We start from the raw sequence: 20,541 nt of genomic DNA, 5'->3' as shown, positions 1-20,541 counted from the left end.
GCTAATTTGCATGGACCGTTGAACGTTTTTGGGTTGGGCAAGGATAAAGGCAGATTCCTTCTAAAAACCAATGGCAAGTTTATATACATGTACTGAGTTTACATGCAACGAAACGGGTTACTTTTATTTATGAATATTTACTTCGTTATGCTAATTAAAATTTAATTTGCATAAATCTAACTGAGCACCAGTGGTGTTATATGAATTACTGTTATACGGACTGCAGGAGCCCTCTATAATTTTCTCTTGCCATATAACATTTGCATTTAAATCGAGCTGTAAATGCATTTTTTTCCAAAATTCTATCTGAGACTAGTAACCAACCCGGATTCTACATGTATGTTGTGATCCTTTCCATAGTGTTTCTAGAATGTCCATGGTATTCCTTTTGTTTAGCTCGCTGCCCGAGACCGTTATCTTGAGCTATTGTGTTGATGACGGTCTCTGGGCAGCTAGCTACCTCCATTACTCTAGGAAATGGTCGAGGCAACGAACCTCAAAGTCAAACAAAAGGAATACAATGGATAATCTGTGAATAGAAAAGGGCTAGACGTATATTGTCAGATATGGCCCCTTTTAATTTTGAGCCGAACAATCAACAAGTGAGATAAAGCATAGAAAATTGGAATTTACTACTAGTACTAGCACCCATGCATGTTAGTATATTGTTACTCCCGCAGTTGTAATACGGTACGATCCTCGGGGTGTGTGTGTATGTGTATCCTGCACGCCGTGTACGTGTACAAAACTGTGCATTTACCCTGTGTGGGCAAGTCATACTTCAGTATGACTTGCCCTGAACATCCATATATGTTGGAAGAGACAGATAAATTGCATGACAGCCTGCCAATTTAAGCTTCCTATAATATCAATTGCACATAACATACGAAGTCAAAAACTTACAAACTTCAATATGCACTTCAAATAAAGCAGACCAGCTGTTAATTATTACCGATCCTGTAGAATAACTTACATAATCGTCCATTTCATGGAATCCCGTTGCTCAGAATTGCCAATTTCATTTTTATCTGTCAAATGCGCTGTGGATGTGCTCAGAGATTTTATGATGTGCTTCATTAAATCACAGGTGTGAAACTGACTTTATACCACTCGCTCGCTTTCGCAGAAAAGCCAGCCTTGTGGCAATGGGGCATGACGTCATCATGGACATGTGCAAAATTTCCGCCGGGCCATATAACCCAGATATGCGATTGGTTGCAAAAGCCATTCTTTGCAATCGTAAGCCAATCAATGAACGCGACGGCCTTTTACGGTATTAATTAATGTGACCCCATGTGACTCGCCAGTAAAGTACGTCTAACCTGATTGGTTTACAAAACTACTTTGATAATTGCTAAGCCAGTCAGCGTGCTCGATGCTTAACAACCTCGTAGAGGTTTTCGAGAGGCGAATTCACATGGTGATCCAGCGATCAAGTATAAATTCAGCTTGACAACTGCTCTCGCGCGAGATCGCAGGTGCAATAACAATACATGGACACAATCAGTGACATTTACACAATGGAATAATGAATTATTTATGACATGCATCGGCTGGATTTTACGATCGAGGTAAGGTTTTTGGCCTGTCCCTGCGTGAATATCCTTAGTTTTCAGCATCAAAGATACTTGCAATGACCAGTTTTTTGCGGACACTTTGATAACAGGTAACTTTTATAGGTCATAGGGTAGAAACTATAGTTGTAACTGTTTATACAGGTTATAGGCCTAAAATGTTTACAAAAATATATTGGTCCACACGTTGTGCTTGTATTCAGTTCGACGTATAACTGTGCATGTAGTGTTCGACTAATATTTCCATCGTAATAATAAAACGCCGGTTCCATCGTTTTATTCAAAATCTTGGATTTTGACAAAACTACAGCACCTAAAGTCTTGATTTGTGCAGAGTATCTTTGTGTAAAAACCAGAATTTAAAATTTTTTTCTCCTCAGCAAATGTTATAATATGGCTTTAAAGTTAACAGCGCAGTGCCACTTCTATCTCTTGTACTCTGCACAGAAATCCCTCTTTGGACGTATGCATGTTAAGCTTAATTCCGCCCGGTTCAAAAATGTAATTGTTATTGTAAGTTGATTGATTTGGACATTGAATTGTAATGGTGAGTTACCGGTACGCAAATTCCATGCATGTCCCATATAGTAGTCAGCCAAATTGGTCTAGACCGGGGCCCAAACACAATACATATTTACATAGAAATTTAAAAGAAAAGATTGGTCAAGGAAACCTACATAAATATGTTGTCTATACTTCACTCGACTTGACCCAAATATATGATTTTTTTTTGTGATGAGACAATCGCACATGGAATTTTAAAGGGATTTTGATAGCAGTTCCACATAGAAAAGCTGCTATCATCATGAGACTATCACTGTTTTAAGATCTAGAAACACCACCGAAATGCTGTTTTGTTAGCTGAATCTTTTTGATGAAAGTCAATCTTTGACAAGATGTAACTTTGCTATGGAAAGTGCTATGACAAAACGGGTTTCAGTTTTGGCTTTCTTTACTCAAGGGCTTTAATTTGATATATTGATATATAAAATGATGCAGTTTGATGGCAAATTTGAATTCACCTTTCATACCTACAAAGGCCACTAGTCCGAATAATCAATCCCAGAACAAAATATTCATTAATTGACATGATCGTGTTCTGGTTCTGAACTGTTTCCATTCGAAATCTTGATGCCAATGATGCCAAATTGTAGCCTGTACAAGGCAATATATTGTTCAACATCATAAGAGATTTTGCTGTTTAGTAGAATTTTAAGACATGTTTTGTTTTCTTTCTGTCAGTAAATTCCACCAGAGAGATATCTTACACTTCCCATAATGCTTTTCTCCCATTTCAATTTTCTATACTGATCTGCTAGACAAGAAATGTACCTCAATGAACATATCCCATCCATATCTGGCAAATTATGTTTATTTCTTGACTATCTATCCATGTCTAGCCATGGAAGTGCCATTGGATGAAATGAAGTGATGTATCATGTTGCAAAGGATTCTGGTAAGGTAAAATATCTTCTCTTTAATCCCACATTGTGGTTATTTTTCAGAGTCATCGTATGCCATTACATTGGGCTGCTGCAGGCAAACGGTTTGAAGTCGTCCAGTACCTCCTTGAAGATGGTAATGTCCCAGTCAACATCTATGATGATGTAAGTTGAACATTGCATGATGGCATCAAAATAAAGTAAACAGTTTGATATGAAACATGTGATTTTCATGTTGTTTTGAATGTAATTGACTTTGCGCAAAGTTCTGTATTTTAACTTGGCTCACAAGTCACAAAAATAGCCACTGAGTCCTGTTCACACGCCATTGATTTTACAGTTGTGGGAGAACAAGATGTTGATTAAGCTACAACTAGAGCATATTGACCAAATACCTCATACTTTTTAATCAGTGGTATTTTTCAAACTGTATGTTTACTTTATTTTGATACACCCTGTATGAGCCATTCATTGGCTTCATTGGTATACAGTATACTCTGTGTTAATCACAACCAGGTATGTAATGAGTTGAATTACAAGATCGCAGCATCTGAATTTGGAAGAATCATGCTAATTCCTTTTGCAGACACTAGTATGGTGACTTCATAATGCTAGTGGATGCATGAATTGTGTTCTACCTCACTCATGACACAGAAGGACAATTTTTTACCTGATTTGATATGCATGAGCCATCACATTGTGCCAGTCTGTGAAATTACTGGTTCAAACTTTGATTTAGCTTACCAACTTTTTGTTGGACCTACTTATATTATAAGACATTCCTGCCTATTTCAATATCAAATCCTGGTTTTATCCATCTGAATTGCCTGTTACAAAACACATTTGTTTGTTTGTTTGTTTGTTGTACTAATGTAAAATGAAGAATGATAAGTTTGTAACATTTTGTTGATGTTGTCTATTTTGTGTTCTTTTGTTTCTACAGTCCAATTGGAGTCCACTCCATATTGCCTCCTCAGTGGGGCATGATGGGATAGCATCAGCACTGATAGCCAAAGGTGCTCAAGTGAATGCTGTCAATCAGACAGGTCAATCACCCCTTCACTATGCCGCATCTAGGAACAGAGTAGAGGTACGTACTGCAGTATTTAATGTAAGAAAAGATAACGGTCATTTCTTGAATTTGTGAGAAAAGATCACATTGTTCTATTCCAGTTGATATCCTTACAACCCCTATGGAAGACATGACCTTAATCTCCCACACAGGGAGTGTAGATTTCAAATGGGGTTACTGTTACCTGAACAGGTGACTCCATTTGAAATCTACACCTCCTTGCGTGGAATATTAAGGTCATGTCTTCCATAGGGGGTGTATGGATTTAAACTAGAATTGCCTAATTAAAATCAATAGAATAAGACGATGAGGCAGTTTTCCACATTTGCTAACATTCAAAGTTTTGTGTGATTGTAATTGATTTAGGTAGCAGTAGTGTTATTAGAGAATGGAGCAGATCCCAATGCATCGGACCACACAAAAGCTACACCTCTACACAGAGCAGCATCCAAAGGAAATTTCAATCTTGTCAAATTATTATTACAGTATAACTGCCAGATAAACAGCCCTGATTGTGAAGGAAACTCACCTCTGTAAGTATAATACTGCAGCATATTACACACACATCAAATTTGTTCCATAACCATTAAGGTATAGGACATTTTTTGTTTTTGCCCCCGAATGAAATGTATTTAATTATGTTTGTTCTCACTCAGGTAGCATTGTGTGTGAATTTGAAACAAAGATGACATACACATCCCTGCCCAACTCATGTAACCACATGCACAGAAATATTCACTTTCAAATTCTTATCATCTTACCGGGGACATACCATTTGACTTTTTATTCGTCTCATTATGGCTTGTTAAATAAAACAACCATGCTTCTTGTGTGTCAACTGTTACATGATGATTTCTCATGTTTATGTCATTGATTCGGTACTGGCTATGAGCCTATCACCTCTCCTCCAGCAGGCTTGGGTGATAAGCTCATAGTCAGTACCTTGGGAACATGGTATATTTGTATACTATGGCAGACAGGTGAATCTGTGGGAAATATGGGTTGGCTTGACGGGATCAAAAATAAAAAATGTGACCTGTTCTGACGAAACCAGGAACAAGTCGCATAATTTGTTACATTTCATGATTTGAATAAAATGTAAGCATGGGACAATAAGCTTTAAAATGATACCAAAATTATTTTCATAGCATCAATACTTTTCAAGATATGGATAATTTTGTTAAATACCTTGATATTTTTGGTCAATTGCTGTTCTTAGTAACGGGCTAATTCGTTTTCTGCTTTACACTGGATTGAATAAGGATTTATAGTTCAACTGTCAATTATTGATTAAATAACCCTCATTTTAATAAGTACTTTCAAGGATTTGAAAGTCCACTTGGTCCAAAGGTCAAATACCATGAAACTAAGAATTCCCAAAATTTCATTTTTTTATGGGAATGTCATCGTTAAAGGCCTATAACTCAAAAACATGGCTGGCGACTTGTTCCAGGTTTTGTTGGAGCTGGTCACTTATGGTTGGTCAGCATCCAACACAATTTTGGATAGTAATATTTCGGGATAACATTTTTTTCTTGTTGTTCAATGGGCCTAAGAAACGTTGTATTGCCCTTAAAGCTCAAAAGTCAGGGTCAGTCAGTTGGATTTTATTAAAATATTTTGCCGCATTACATATTAAAAACTCAAGTTCACCACAAAGTGCAATGGTAAACAATGATTTCTCGGGTTTGTCAGGATCGGTTTTTAAATATATCAGCAATACAAAGAGGCAAAAATATTTTGCAAAAATTTTACAAAATATGAAAATGCAAATTATTTAGAAGAAAAAAAAATGCAACTCCCATTTTCAAGTTCAAATTTTTTTTTTAGGCCTTACTTGCATCATAAGCCTGAATATACCAATCAAAGTGAAGACTGTACAATGAAAATATTAAACAAAATTATCTATTATGATTTGTGGGCATGGTTTTACCAATGTATAGCTAATTAATCACTCTGAGAGTGGGTGTTTAAAGTGTGATATAAAAACATGAGGACATACAATTCAACACTTTAATTAGGCAAAAAAAAAAGTAGGTCTAAAATGTGCAATGTGCAATACTGTCTTTTGGCAATTCATTCATTCAAAGATCTGTGAACACCCCATAGGCACTGTCTAATGTCAATGTATGTGTGCAAGTGCCGTCAGTGTGCTATGTTATGTGTAGAAGAAGCATTTTGAGTGTCAAAAAGCATGTTTTTGGCCGTAAACCAGAAGTAATTACCCCTTTACAATGACCTTTGACCCCAGATCTGTGAATACACCAAAGGCACAGCGTAACAACAATGCACAGATGCAAATGGCGTCACTGTGCGATGTTACTTGTGGGAGAAGTAGCTAGATTGACAGAAGAAGCAGAAATCAGTCAAATACAATACAGCCGGCGGCCTCAAAGGCCGGCTTGAAAAAACACGCAAACAACACCATTGGTAATTTATTAAGAAAGTAAACAGAGAAAATCAAATGTTTAAGTTACAAATTGTAACAGAGTCGTTCCTCGTTAGTGCTTATTGTAAATTATTTTTACCTTTCTTTTCTTTTCTTTCCATTTTCCCCTTGTTTTAATAATTTTTGAACACAAATATTACCCCAAAAAAGCAGCTTGTAAAAAATGGCAGCCAGAAAGCAATGCACACTCTACTAGAAACTAACTTGTTTTTCTGTTTTTTTGGCTTTGGACAATTGAAAACAAATAGAGTGATTAAGACAAAGAAGTATACTTGAGTTGTGAAATAAAACACATTATCTCCAATTAACTCTGATTAAGTAAACAACTTCATGTGGACATATATAGACGCAACATGAAGATAAACAAGATAGCATATGTCCAGTCACATGTATACTGGGTGTTTGCCAAATAAAACACAATAAGTTCACAATTTAATTATGATTAAGCAAAGAATTTCCATATTTCCTTGAAGAGTTGCCCCTGGGGGGCATCCAATTTAACTCTGATTTTAACTACTTGCTTCATGTGGACATAGACACAACATGAAGACAAACACGATAGCACATGTATACTGGACGTTTGTCAAATAAAACACAATAAGTACACAATTTAATTATGATTAAGGGGATACTACACCCCTGGCCAATTTTGAGCCTATTTTGCATTTTTCTCAAAAATTATAGCACATTGGGGACAAGTAAGATATGTATATTATAGGGGCAAGGACTACAACTACTGTACTGAAAATTCAGCAACTCAAAGCAAGTAGTTATTGATTTATTGATCAAATATTGGTTTTCCCTCATTTTTGACTGTAACTCCACAACTGTTGTCTGTGCTGAAATAAAATTTCCATTGCAGTAGTTGTAGTCATTGCCCCTATAATATACATATCTTCCTTGTCCCCAATGCGCTATAAATTTTGAGAAAAATGCAAAAATAGGCACAAAATTGGGCAGGGGTGTAGTACCCCCTTAAGTAAACAACTACCGTTTTTTCTTCAAATAGTCGACCTTGGGAGGGTTTTATTTTCCAAAAGGAGGGAGGCATTTATTAGAGGTCATTTTTAGAACAATAATTCCTTTTAAAATCATTAGGTAAGCTTAAAACTCACACTGAAATGACAGACTATGAACTTAGGAAAATGACTTCCGGTTCACTTCTGGGTTTACGGCCAGAATTTCTGCCAATTACCGACGCCATTAGCAACCATGTGTGCACCTTGGTAAGCTTACTACATTTGATAGCATGGAAATATCAGCATTTTTGAAACATCTTGGTTGAAAAATTGGTAGGGGCATTTGGGGTGACTATTCGAGGAATGGTAAATAACTGAGTACAAGGTGTCCCATAAAAGGTTACATGTAGAAAATGAACCGCATTTTGTGATGGCATAACATAACAGTATCATTTTTTCCAGATACAATGTGTTCATCCTTCTTGTAATTGTAAAGTTTTAACAACAAGGTGTCAAGAGTGGCCCACCATCAAAATATTGCACAACAAAAGTTAAACACAGTTTTAGAGCTTCTAGACTCTTGGTGGTAACAAATATAGGAAGATGTTCATTATTAGAGAAGAACACGATTTTGGTGAAAGCATTTCTGCACGCCGTATCTCCTGTCATCAACCATGGAAATAGTAGTCTACTATTTCCATGCATCAACATAGTGAGAATCCAAATGGATTTGCCTGCACTGCCACAAATTCCTAGGCCTGGAAAAGACATAATTTATATTTGTTTACATTAACTCAGATTATTTTCAAAAATCTACATGTAACCTTTTGGGGTGCCCTCTACGGAGGCGTCCCACAATATAGGCATGAGTTTGTGAGTAGCTTCTAATTTCACTCTTACTAGATTTACTCAGCAATTGTTTTGCTAAAATTATGCCCTTGCTCAGAAATAAAACCACAATATGCTTGGATTTTATTTTATTATTGTTTTCTGTTATGCACAGGATAAAATGGTGTGCGTATATTCTTTGTTTAAAACACAAAATTAATGGATTTGTAAAAACACCAAATAATCCGTGACCTTTGTACCTTTGTAAGGCTTTTAAACTGGTTTAAAAACCAGTTTACCGCCTCTTAGAACCCGATAGACGGTGACCAACACCATGGACCACAATAGCCTAATCTCAATGGCATAGTCCAATAACCTCAATTTAACAATCATAGTGCAAAATTTGACCTAAGTTGCAGAGTATGAGTTTTTGTACCCAAAGTTTCAAAGTCATTCAATGAATGTACAAATGTATTGGGGTTAAACCGATGGCCTTTGTTTGTTAATTACCATAAAATCCATATAGTGGTTATTGTCAAACTACAGTTGCCAAACTTACAATATGGTGACCCAATAATATGATTTTATTTGTGGATGAATTTTGCTGTAATCAACGGAATCTGGCGAATGATTCAATTTCAGTCCAGATTGATACCAAACACATTAAAAGTTGGTACATTTTGATGAAAATGTGATATTTTCTTTTGAAATAATGCTGGGGTTTCTTCTTACCAACAAGAAATCATCACCACTACGTATGCATTATTTTTTGTGATGACCTTCAAGATAAATTGGCTATCAGAAACAGAGATAAGGTTGTTTATTCTACCAGAAGAATTTAGGCAGATATGAAATATGTTCAAGTTTTATAATACTAGTCAACTGTCGTTACCAGGTGTTAATTCTAATGATATACATTTTGCAGACATGCTGGATCAGGGAATAGATCTTATATAAGTCTTATAGATAATATTATATCCTGAATTTAAATGCTATGAATGATATAATTAAGATCTTAGACATCAATATTGTCTTTTCAACAGAAACAAGAACTACCTTTAAACAAGAATTTGTCTTTAAAAAAGACAAGTTCACGGATCAGGTGTATAGTACATGTGCTTTGAGCTACTTTGGTCTAACATTTAATATTCATATCTAACCTACTCTGCACTTATTCGACAATAAATAAGTGATATGAGGCTTAATAATGATACTCAAGCGCCTTGACTCTGCAAAACAATATTTTTAAAAACCTCATTTTGCATTTAGTTTTTAAGCCCCATCGGGAGCCACCTACATGATCTCATTTTGCATTTAAGTTTTTATTGTGTTGCAAAGTAGCAAAACTTTCTTTATATATGGTGCAATTTGTGCCTGGACAAGGCCATCCCCTCTTACAACCTATCAACAGGTCTGATTTCTATAATGAGGTGTCACCGGGTTTGCAAGAGATAATAATACCAAATCTAAACACCATGAAATTCACCACATCACGACCAAGCTCACATTGGGCGCCCCATTCCTTTTTTAAAGGAATTTTTATTTAGACTACTTGCTTTTTACCATGTTGACACAAAATGAAAACAAGCATAATAGCACACATCCAGTCAGGTGTATAAATTCACTACACATTGGACTGATTGTGCTTGCTGTTTCTCAAATGAAATATTAAATTGTTGACATGATCCTTTTAGGAAATCTAGGGACCTGCAGAGATATTCAAAACAACATGTAAACCTGAATACTATATATTGATGTACACTCTATGAATGACTATAAATTTGCCCGGGGGAGGGGCCAATCATATATGAAAGTTGTAAGCATCCGTGTGAAAGAAAACACAGATTTAGGGTGGTTTTGAAAAGCAAAACGAGGATCCGCGCGGATCCGCGATTAGGGTCTCAAAACACTGCACTCATTTTACTAAAAGAAGGGGTGTTTTTTAAGGACGATCCTCGCTTAGAGTAGTTTTTTTTAATTACTCAATTAACGGACATCATTGGTGACATATTTATCAAATTATTCGGCACAAAAGAGTGGTTTCTGAGCAATTTTACCAACCAGATAATGAGATTTAAAAAAAATCAGAGCTGACTTCAATTCTTAATTTTAAGCTTACCGATATCAATTTACCAACACACGCAATGTCTATCCTTGTTTAGGGGCAAATTTCAAACTAATTCCTCTATTGGCAACATGGGGGATGGGAGGGTCCTAGACTGGATCCTTCAGTCTTTCAACAACTACGCACGGTCATCGGGTTGTGCTGTTGGTGAAGACTGAACTGTTCTGCTCCAAATCAGGAGCAGTGAAAATGAATATTTAGTAGAATTTGATTACGTCACTGCTTTCAGCGACTATGTATCTCATATCATGCTCTATGGGAATATAAAGACAAACGGAGCCCTGATCTGACACTTTTGAAACCCGACATTTGGCTGATTTGGCTAGCTTTCGTTCGCTATACATAAAGCGAGCTTGAAAACAAACAGCTGAGTACCGACGCAGGGAATAAACCTTTCTTGCTTGCAATTTGGTAGCTGATGTTTAAAAAAAAATCTGTTGCGTCCGCCATTAGTGGTTTCTACAATTTTTCCATTTTTAAACCAAAATAATGAACTTTGCACGATTTTTAGTCATCATGGTGAAACTTATGTGGATTTGTAACACATTGAGGCCATTGCACACTGACAGATCGCAATATTCAACTTGATTTTGAGAAGGAAAGATCGTCACACAAACCCCGCTCAGAGCACACACCGGGACCACACAGTAGTGACATGCACCGACTATGCACAGCACAGCTTCGGTATTCACGGTGATGCATGCATGGTACATGTATAAAGCAATGTAAGTATAAAAGCTGAAGTTATTTCAATTATTTTCACGTAGGATATGCATCTTTTACACCAAAACAAGAGCAGTGTCGTGACTCATGACTGATTCAATATTGTAAATGTAATTTGTAGGCAGTCATGACATGACGACGCATGACATTAATTTAGATTTACTGGTACATGATTTACAAAATAACAAATACAATCATCATCATGCCCTAGCTACTCCTGCTTTTCATCATGTGTGATGTGTTGTGAATGTTTTCTCGGACACGGACAACCCCGGGCGGACAACATGATGTTTGAAGGCACCTAAAGTTTGTTTGGTTAAGGCTGAAAAAATAACTCGTGAATAACGACCATTGTGCTGTATTGATTAAATACAATAAACTAATACATGTAGAATGGCATGCACGCGACTGCCACGAGCCCACGAGTTGGGCTTAATCGTGGGCGTAAGCAATGCTTAAATCAAATGCTAGTTGTGCGTTGCGTAATGCGTGACTGGCGCACGCTTATGTGAATTTATGTGAGAGTGACTGAGTTTGGACTTTATTGACGAGCGCAGTAACAAAAGCCGAATAATTTCCGCCTAAAAAGGCGCTATGCCCAGCTGTGTACGCAATCCACGATAGACCATGATGAGTCCTGCTCCTGACTATAAAAAGACAGAAGTTTTTTCTGCATTGCGGATTTTCCGCGACAATCTCAGAATTCAGGAAGAAAAACGGAAAAAGCAGTTTTGCTAAAAAAAGAAAAAATGAACTGAAAAAAGCTTTAAAAAAGAAAATTGAAAAAAAAGGGAGTCTCCAGCAATCATAACATTATGCCTTCACGAATCACATGGTTTTATTTAAAACAAACTCATATTGACCATAAAAACAAATAAAAACTGTCGGCTCTGAACACACGATATTCAAAATTCCCGCACCGAAATTGTCTAAGTCCAATGACGTAATGGTTATTTGTGCTCAATTGTTGTCAGCCTTCATTGTCTGGGACGTCATTGCACTCGACAAATTCAGCGCCCGGGAATTTTGAATATCGCGTGTTGAGAGACGGATGTTTTTATTCGTTTTTATGGTTATGGTCATGGTCACTATGAATTTGTTGAAATAAAACCATGTGATTCGTGCTTGATAATTATTTTTCTTACATTTAGGCATTGTGATTACTGGAGACTTCCTTTAAGGTTGGTCTGAATCCTGGAATTATGGAAACTTTCGGGCCTCATAACTGCTAAATTGTTGGTCTAAAGTATATAAAAGTATACATATTTAGAATGGCAAAGACTTGATAAGTTCATCTGTGAGGTCAAATTTGCCAAAAAACCCAAAAAACTGTTTTTTGGCCCACTTCTTTTTCGTGCATCCTACCAAAAAAATTCTTGGGCCAAATTTTTTTAAATTAATTTTTAAAAACTAGATAAAAATATCTAGGAGCCATTTTTTGGCCCAAGAATTTTTTTTGGTAGGATGCACTAAAAAGAAGTGGGCCAAAAAAACAGGTTTTTGGGATTTTGGGCTAAAAATGAGCATTTTGGCCCAAATTTGACCTCACAGATGAACTTATCAAGTCTTTGCCAAATTCTAAATATGTATACTTTTATATACTTTAGACCAACAATTTAGCAGTTATGAGGCCCGAAAGTTTCCATAATTCCAGGGTTCAGACCAACCTTAAATACCGATAATAAAAACAGTTTCAAAATTCAACATAATAAATTGTTAATAAACCATCATTTCACCAAGATAGGCCCTATATTTGATCGTAAGGGTTTTTTTGTGAAAAATTTTTTATCGCAAAATTTACGAAGCGGGAAAAAGCGGAATTTGACATTTTGTAAAGCGGAAAATTTTGGGCTTTTTTTTATACATGTAGTTAGTCCTGACTCCCATCTCACACATGATGACCAGCTGATCATAGTTTAGCCTTTAAGGCATGAATGGGCAAAATGCCAAATTACAATATGTGTGTTACACTTCAAATGCACCACCATTGATCTCTTCAACACAACTCACATGCTATACACATCACATATGGATGCAATGATCAAATAATTTGCGGCACTTTTATTTAAAAGCTGCGCAGTAAATCCGCAGTTTACTTTTGTGTGCAAATAAATGGTATGGTAAAACAATTTCCAAAAATATATTTTGAATTGGTACTTTGGCCTCCCATGTAACTCTGGGGCTAGGATTGCAGCATGGAGAAGCCCAAGTTCAGAAACCAGGAGGCAAAGCATGTTTGTTCTTGTAAAACGTTTCTCCAATTAAGATATTGTTTCTTGAATTTTCCCAACTAGGTGATACCAGTGATGTCAACTTGATGTGAACTGTACAGGTGCAGCAACTGCTTTCAGGAGATGGTGGCTTTTAATCAGAATGTATAGTGATGAACTCAACAGTACTGGACAAGCTGGTAAAAAAAGCCTGGTATGTACATTTTTGTACTATGATTAACCAGGGACTGCCTTTTGAGGAGAGTAAGAGCATTGCTCTCTACTGCTCTCCTTAAATCTGATATAAGAGAGTGATGTTTGATTTTCATGCGTGTATTGGGGGGGCTTTGGGAGTGCCAGCCCCACCCCGGGTAAAAGCAGGGGGCGGCCAAATCGAAGGGGTCAAGGGGCAGCGAAAGAAGGGCCGGCAAAAAGAATTGGTAAAGAAAAAAGGCGGAAAAAATTTAAAAAGTATAAAAATTAGAAAAAATTACAAGTACTCGGGGGGTCACTTCCATTGTGGCCTGTACACCATCCGCGATAATAAAAACGTGTAAAGGGTAGTTTTTCGTGGGTAGGCACGATACGCGTGTATCGTGTTTAGGGTGTCAAAAACATGAAAAATTGGAAAAAAGGGTAGCAAAATTGCAATTGCTGATACTTTGAAATGAAATTTAAGGGTATGAAATTTGATGCAATGAATAAAATCCCTGTTTAGGCCAGGGTTGGCCGGTTAAAACCGCCCCGGTTTAAACCCCATGGTTAAAACCGGTTTAAACCGCCTAGTTTTGACCGCTAAAAAGTGGTCAAAACTGGTCAAAACCATTTTGATGCTACAAAATCAAATAAAATAAAGGAAAAATACTTAAAATTTACCTCACTTGACATTTATTTTCATGCAAACACTCAAAAATGTTGCCAGTTTCATACAAGTGCAACAAACAAACAAATTGATATCACTGTTAGGCTGTATTACTTTTTGTTTACTCTGTGTAGTGGCTATGCTAGAGTTTAAATCCATTAGCCTACATGTAATTATCAAAACTTTAAAAGCAATGTCCCCCCCCCCCCCATTGGTTTTAGTTTTCTAATTAACATGTCCATGTTGAGACTAAGTTATTTGGTGTAAAATCTTCCAAAGGACTACAGAACAGGTTTCAATTTTTACAGTTCCAAAATATTTCTTATTAATGTTTCATGTAAAATATACCCCATTGCTCACATCCCTCATTGTTTAAATTTTAAGAGATACGGTAAAAGTAATTTTTCATGTCATTCATTTTTAAAAAACATTTGCTGTTTAAGTACATTGGCTTTTGAAGGGACATTTTTTATCTATATATTTTCTTAATTAAAGATTTATTTATTAATTAATTGATAAATAAATCATATTATTCTATTATTATCCAAATAGTGATTATAATTATATTTATAAGTTATACATGATACATCAACTTTATTGAACTCTAGAATACAAATTAGGTTTTGACCAGATTTGACCAGTTTTGTCCGGTTTTGACCGGTTTAAACCTGGTTTTAACCGCTTTGTGGACAAAACAGGTTTTGACCGGTCAAAAGTCCAACCCTGGTTTAGGCCCGCCTAATTTATGGTGTGAAACAGGTGCGTGTTACCTGTTTAGGGTATCGTTTTAGCCAAGGGTTAGATCTTTGTTTAGGGTGCTTTTCAAAAGTTGATTATCGCGGATGGTGTACAGGCCACAATGGGAGTGACCCCCGGGCAAGTACTATACATCAAAATGTGTTGCTATTAGGGTGCTAGTGCTTATAATCCTTTTTTTTTTTTTTTTGCTCTTCACTTTTTCAAACCACCCGAAAAAAAAAAAAACTGAGGAAGGGACGGCAAAATTGAATTTTCTTCAGCCCCTCCCCTCCGGAAGGAGCTCTCAAGTGACATGGAAAGAAAAAAATAATCATTGGGCCCTACATACTATCCCTGACTTGGTAACTCGGGTCCAATCTGGTAATTTGGGTCCCGGACTTGGTAACTTGGGACCCGACTAAGTAACTCAGGCCCCCAAGATAGTAACTTCAAGTTCAAGCCCCAAGATAGTATCTGACTTAGTGGCACGGGCCCCTAATTTATAGTCAGGCCTGAGCTATTAAATCAGGTCCCAAGATATTTTTTCTTTCCATGTGGGGGATCTGTAGGTTGTTAATTTTAAAATCTTGATAAGAAAAACATCTAAATATTTTCAATTGATATTTTGGTTATTTCTTTACAGATGAAATTTGAACTTATTGGAAGGAACCACTTGCAGCAACAAGCTAAAGCAAGAGACAGATCGAGATGATGATATAGTGATGATGTGTAAAGTAAATGCTCCATAGCAATCACCTGTGCCATATAGAATGTCGGCGTTTCAACTAAGTTCAAGTGACTTTAACTATTGACAGAAATGGCTGTTACAGCCTACATGTAGGCCTACGCCTACCTATCAATTAGGTTTGGTGGACTAGCTAGCTGGTAGCCATCGCTACTGATAATTTGATATTTTACCACAGTGGAACTCATAATTTATAATTATGCTAATGTGGACTACAATTAAGTCAACAAATCCTGGACACAGTGGTAACTAGGCAAGTTCAAAATGGCGAGTTAAAAAGAAAGGCGACTTAAAGAAAAGGCAAGTTACCCCCCCCCCCCCAGAGATTAGGGATTTTTTCAATTACTCCCATAAAGTAAGCTAAAGCCGAGTTACGACAAAGCCATGAAGTCCGAACGGCGAGTTACAACAACACAATCAAGTCGGCGAGTTATGACAACATTATCAAGATAGTTACAGCAATGCCGTTATATGATGACACTATGACAGGGAAATTGCTTTCACTAGTTGAGGTTCATGATGGTGAGAAAAAATCCATTTTACCCTAAATCAGATTGTAATCTTAACTTGCTGATAAGACTTGCCATAACTCGCTGATGGGACTTGCCGTAAATTTTAACTCATCGATGGGACTTGTCATAACTCGTTGGCTGGACTTGCCATAAAAATCTTAACTCACCGGCGAGACTTCCCGTATTCTCAGCAGGGGTCAATCTTTAATCTCTGCAGGGGCCAGGGGAGAAACTTATCTAACTCGCCATTTTCTTTCAATCTGACTCGCCCATTTTTAACTTGCCATTAATTAGCTGTCCCCTTAGGGACCGTTCACAAACACTTGTAAGGGGGGGGGGGGGCCTGATGCAAAAAAGGGGGGGGCCTGAATTTTTTTTACCCTCCTTAGGGGGCCCTGAAAAAATGACCACAAATTTTCCTGGAAAAATTGAGTTTATATGCTTTTCTATATGGTTGTCCCATAATTTGCCTGTCAAAAGGGGCCCTGAAATTTTCGAGGTCTGTAAAGGTGGGGCCCTGAAAAAATTTTGCGATAATTTTTTTTTGCATCAGGCCCCCCTTACAAGTGTTTGTGAATGGTCCCTTACCCTGGTAGGCTACATGACTTTTGTATGTGCCCATTTTACAGACTGAATTATAATAATAAATAAATAATTAATAATAATAACCTAGTAGGTTAGACATGTACCTGTATGTATTAAACAGTGGACAATAATTAGACAATGTTAATTTTTAGTGATCCTAGCATACTCTTTTTATATCATTTTTAAGTAGATATCCACAAAAGAGGTTTATTCCCAAAATTTTGCATTTGTGAGGTATGCATGATTTTGTGTACGACACTGATGCTATGGCTATCTGAATTAAATCCTGTGTCTCCAAGCTTGTGAGAAATTGAAAACCTAATGCGGAATGCTGTGTTTTTACTGTATTTTTTATGTGTCAATACAGGATTTCGGACAAGCATTTTGTGCAAAATACAGTATATCCAATGTTGCAAATGTTTGAATAACAGACAAAAAAGTAACTGCTACAAACTATTATTCTTCTCTTTTATTATATTTGTACATTTGTCAGTACAATGTATATCAGTCAGTTGTGAATTGTGAAATGAATGTTTCTTGAATTGAATTGAATATATTCGTGTTCAAAGTTTGCGAAAAAATCAAAAACTTGAAATCAAATACGAATTTTGAGTTTTATTTTCGCCTTTTTGTTAAAAAAAATAAAGAGATAAAAAAATTAATTTTTGATTTTCAAAGAGGACTACTCATGCGATTTTACTAACGCTGCAGTAGCTTTGAGACACCGGATGTAATTAAGATGGCCTTAGACATTATTTGTTTTAATTTTGTTCTACAGCCTGTCTCAAAAAATTATCTCCTGTATCAATAAATTCAATTATGTATTTACTAGCATCTCTTAAAAATAAGTTAACTGAGTAATCTGAATACCAGTTATTTCATGTTAAAAGCAGGGTTTTTTATTGATTTTTATTTAAAATGCAAATTTTCTTAGTGTATTTTTCCAATTAAAATAAACTGATGCTTGTTTGAATCATATTGACCATATCAAGTTGTAATCCTTTTTTGTGTGTGCTTTGTGCACCATGTCAGTCATGTGATAAAAAAATAAAATGAAAAGAAGTATCATGTACCAGTATCTGTGTGCTTGTTTTCTTATTTTGTTTAGTCCTTTAGGGACTTACTGGTATCAATATTGGGTGTACTTGTATTTGATAATTTTTTCAGTTTGAGGGGGTACTACACCCCCTGCCCAATTTTGTGCCTATATTTTGCATTTTTCTCCACTAGCGCATTGGTGACAAGTAAGATATGTATATTATAGGGGCAAGGGCTACAACTACTGCACTGGAAATTTTATTTCAACACACTGAACACAGACAACAGTTGTGGAGTAACAGTCAAAAATGAAGGAAAACCAATATTTGATCAATAAGTCAATAACTTCTTTCCTTGAGTTCCTCAATTTTTAATGCAGTAATTGTAGTCCTTGCCCCTATAATATACATATCTTGTCACCAATATGCTTAATAATTTTTGAGAAAATGCAAAAATAGGCACAAAATTGGCCAGGGTGTAGACAGTATCCCTTAAGAGGGAATCAAACATTATTAAAAAAAAACCCTATAAAAGGCGCCGCCATTAGAGGCCAGATGGATTCAGGCTAGGAGGGTCCTGGGATTCTTGATATCTGTTATGTGCATTTAATGTGGAATATTTTTTGATAAAACTGGCAATAAAGTGTGTTTTTAGTGACAAATGAGACTCTTACATTTTAGGTGGAAATAGTTTCAACCCGAGTTTCAAATTTGAAAATAAGGTATGACACTGGCAATCTCTGTTACATTTGCACACAGTTTGGTGTATTTATTAGTAGCTCTGATGTTTTGAAGTGATTTATGGCAGGAATAATTTGCATTCTGGGAAAGAATAATTCTTATTTATCCATATTTTCATGCCCTTTGACCTGCCATAATTTTGTAATATGTAACTTTACAGATGTCCTTTTGATATGCATATTGCTGTTATACCAAAATGTAATTTGCTAATTTCCGACACCAGTTTCATAATTTGCGTTGGGTCATATTACAATGACTACAATGTACTATGTAAACATTTCATATGTAGATGGTTATATTTGTTTTTGTTCACATTTCAGGCATTTAGCATGTGAAGAAGAGAGGTTGGAAGAAGCCAAGTTATTGGTAGAGCGTGGAGGTAGCTTGGACCTACAGAATAAGGTGAGAATAATAGGCTCATGGACCAGGATTCATGGTGACAGCTTGGGGGTACCGGATGTGTGGTAGATTCAGGGACCAGGATTCATGGTGACAGCTTAGGGGTACAGGATGTGTGGTAGATTCAGGGACATGGATTCCTGGTTATAGATTGGGGTACAGGATGTGTGGTAGATTCAGGACCAGGATTCATGGTGACAGCTTGGGGTACAGGATGTGTGGTAGATTCAGGGACTAGGATTCCTGGTTATAGCTTGGGGGGGTAGAGGATGTGTGGTAGATTCAGGACCAGGATTCATGGTGACAGCTTGGGGGTACATGATGTGTGGTAGATTCAGGGACATGGATACATGGTGCATTTTAGAGATTTAGTGTTTTAATTTAAAAAACTAGTTTAGAGATGGGTGCTTTTTCAAAATTGTCTCCAAAAATTTGAAAAAAGTGCTGCTTTAGCATAGTTTTTAGCGAAATGAATTTACCTTAATTTTGAACATTATTTCAAAGTCCAGAAAATTGTCTATTATGATTTTTTTGTGTGATTACCAACGGTCAGTTTTTTTAACCACTCGGGGATGAAACAATAAATATGTTCTGATTTCAACAAAAATGGTCTCAAAATGTTTGTCATGTAAAATTTTTGGGTGTTTTATGTCACATGATTGTGATACTAAAACATTAGGACATACAATTCATCAATCAATTGATTTAAGACTAGTTCTATTTTGAAAATATGTGCTTATTTAAGCATCAAGCGGCAAGTTTGCATAAAAGCTGGCAACCAAATTATTTTGGTTAATTCTGGTATGCTGAATTCAAAATATTTGTCTGCCAAGCTATTTTGGAACCCAGTGACTCTTAAAAAGACCCCCAGACCCCCTACATGCTCATATAGGGGGGAAAACCAAGCATGCTCCAAATTCACTAATAAACATGTCAAATTATTTGTCTTGGTCTAAGGATCACAAAAATGTAACATATTTGTGTGTAGGACATAGTTACCAAATTATGAGGCTCAACAGGTCCAAGGTTAATTTACATGCTATACAGGGGTGAAAAATTAAAATTACTCTGATTTTCATAAAAATGGATGCAAACTGTTCCTCAAGTTCAAGGGATTCAGGAAAAGAATAGCTTTTACTATCTGCGATGTCAAGTTCAGAAGATCGTTGATAAATAAATACAAATTCCATTGAATCCTATGGAATCCTATATACATATCTTTTGACTCTATATGGTGTAACATGCTAACTAGACATCGCAGATAGTGCAAACTATTCTTTTTCTGAAATCTGTAAGCTAAATGAACAGTTTACCTCAACTTTTACTTAAACTTGAAGTAACTTTGACTTTTGACCCATATACAACAATCAAATCGAACTGTGAGTTTTTGTGCCCCATAACTTCTTAACGATAGGTCCTACACGCTCAAAAATTACATTTCTGGGATCTGTTGGACCAGACGAATAATTTGACATGTTTGAAAGTGTTATTGGAATAAAATTAATTTTTGCCCCCTATACGATCCTATGGGGTCATTTGG

General features: G+C 36.3%; 1 protein-coding gene and 1 long non-coding RNA gene across 2 annotated transcripts in view; both read left to right on the top strand.

Moving 5' to 3' along the window:
* Window positions 1-20,541, top strand: part of LOC140157501 (uncharacterized) — a 29,967-nt gene that overhangs the window by 3,873 nt on the left and 5,553 nt on the right. The window contains exons 2-5 of the mRNA XM_072180710.1: window positions 3,080-3,181; window positions 3,960-4,106; window positions 4,455-4,621; window positions 18,923-19,004. Of these exons, the coding sequence (XP_072036811.1) occupies window positions 3,080-3,181; window positions 3,960-4,106; window positions 4,455-4,621; window positions 18,923-19,004 (498 nt within the window). The remainder of the gene's footprint in view (window positions 1-3,079; window positions 3,182-3,959; window positions 4,107-4,454; window positions 4,622-18,922; window positions 19,005-20,541) is intronic.
* LOC140167561 (uncharacterized) lies at window positions 10,882-16,567 on the top strand. The gene is made up of 3 exons (XR_011861061.1): window positions 10,882-11,174; window positions 13,467-13,582; window positions 15,626-16,567. It is a non-coding gene; the product is annotated as an uncharacterized lncRNA (long non-coding RNA).

The sequence above is a fragment of the Amphiura filiformis genome, chromosome 1, assembly GCF_039555335.1.
Source record: "Amphiura filiformis chromosome 1, Afil_fr2py, whole genome shotgun sequence".
Lineage (NCBI taxonomy): Eukaryota > Metazoa > Echinodermata > Ophiuroidea > Amphilepidida > Amphiuridae > Amphiura > Amphiura filiformis.
Note: the sequence above shows the minus strand (reverse complement) of the source record. Positions and strands in the feature narration are given on the sequence as shown.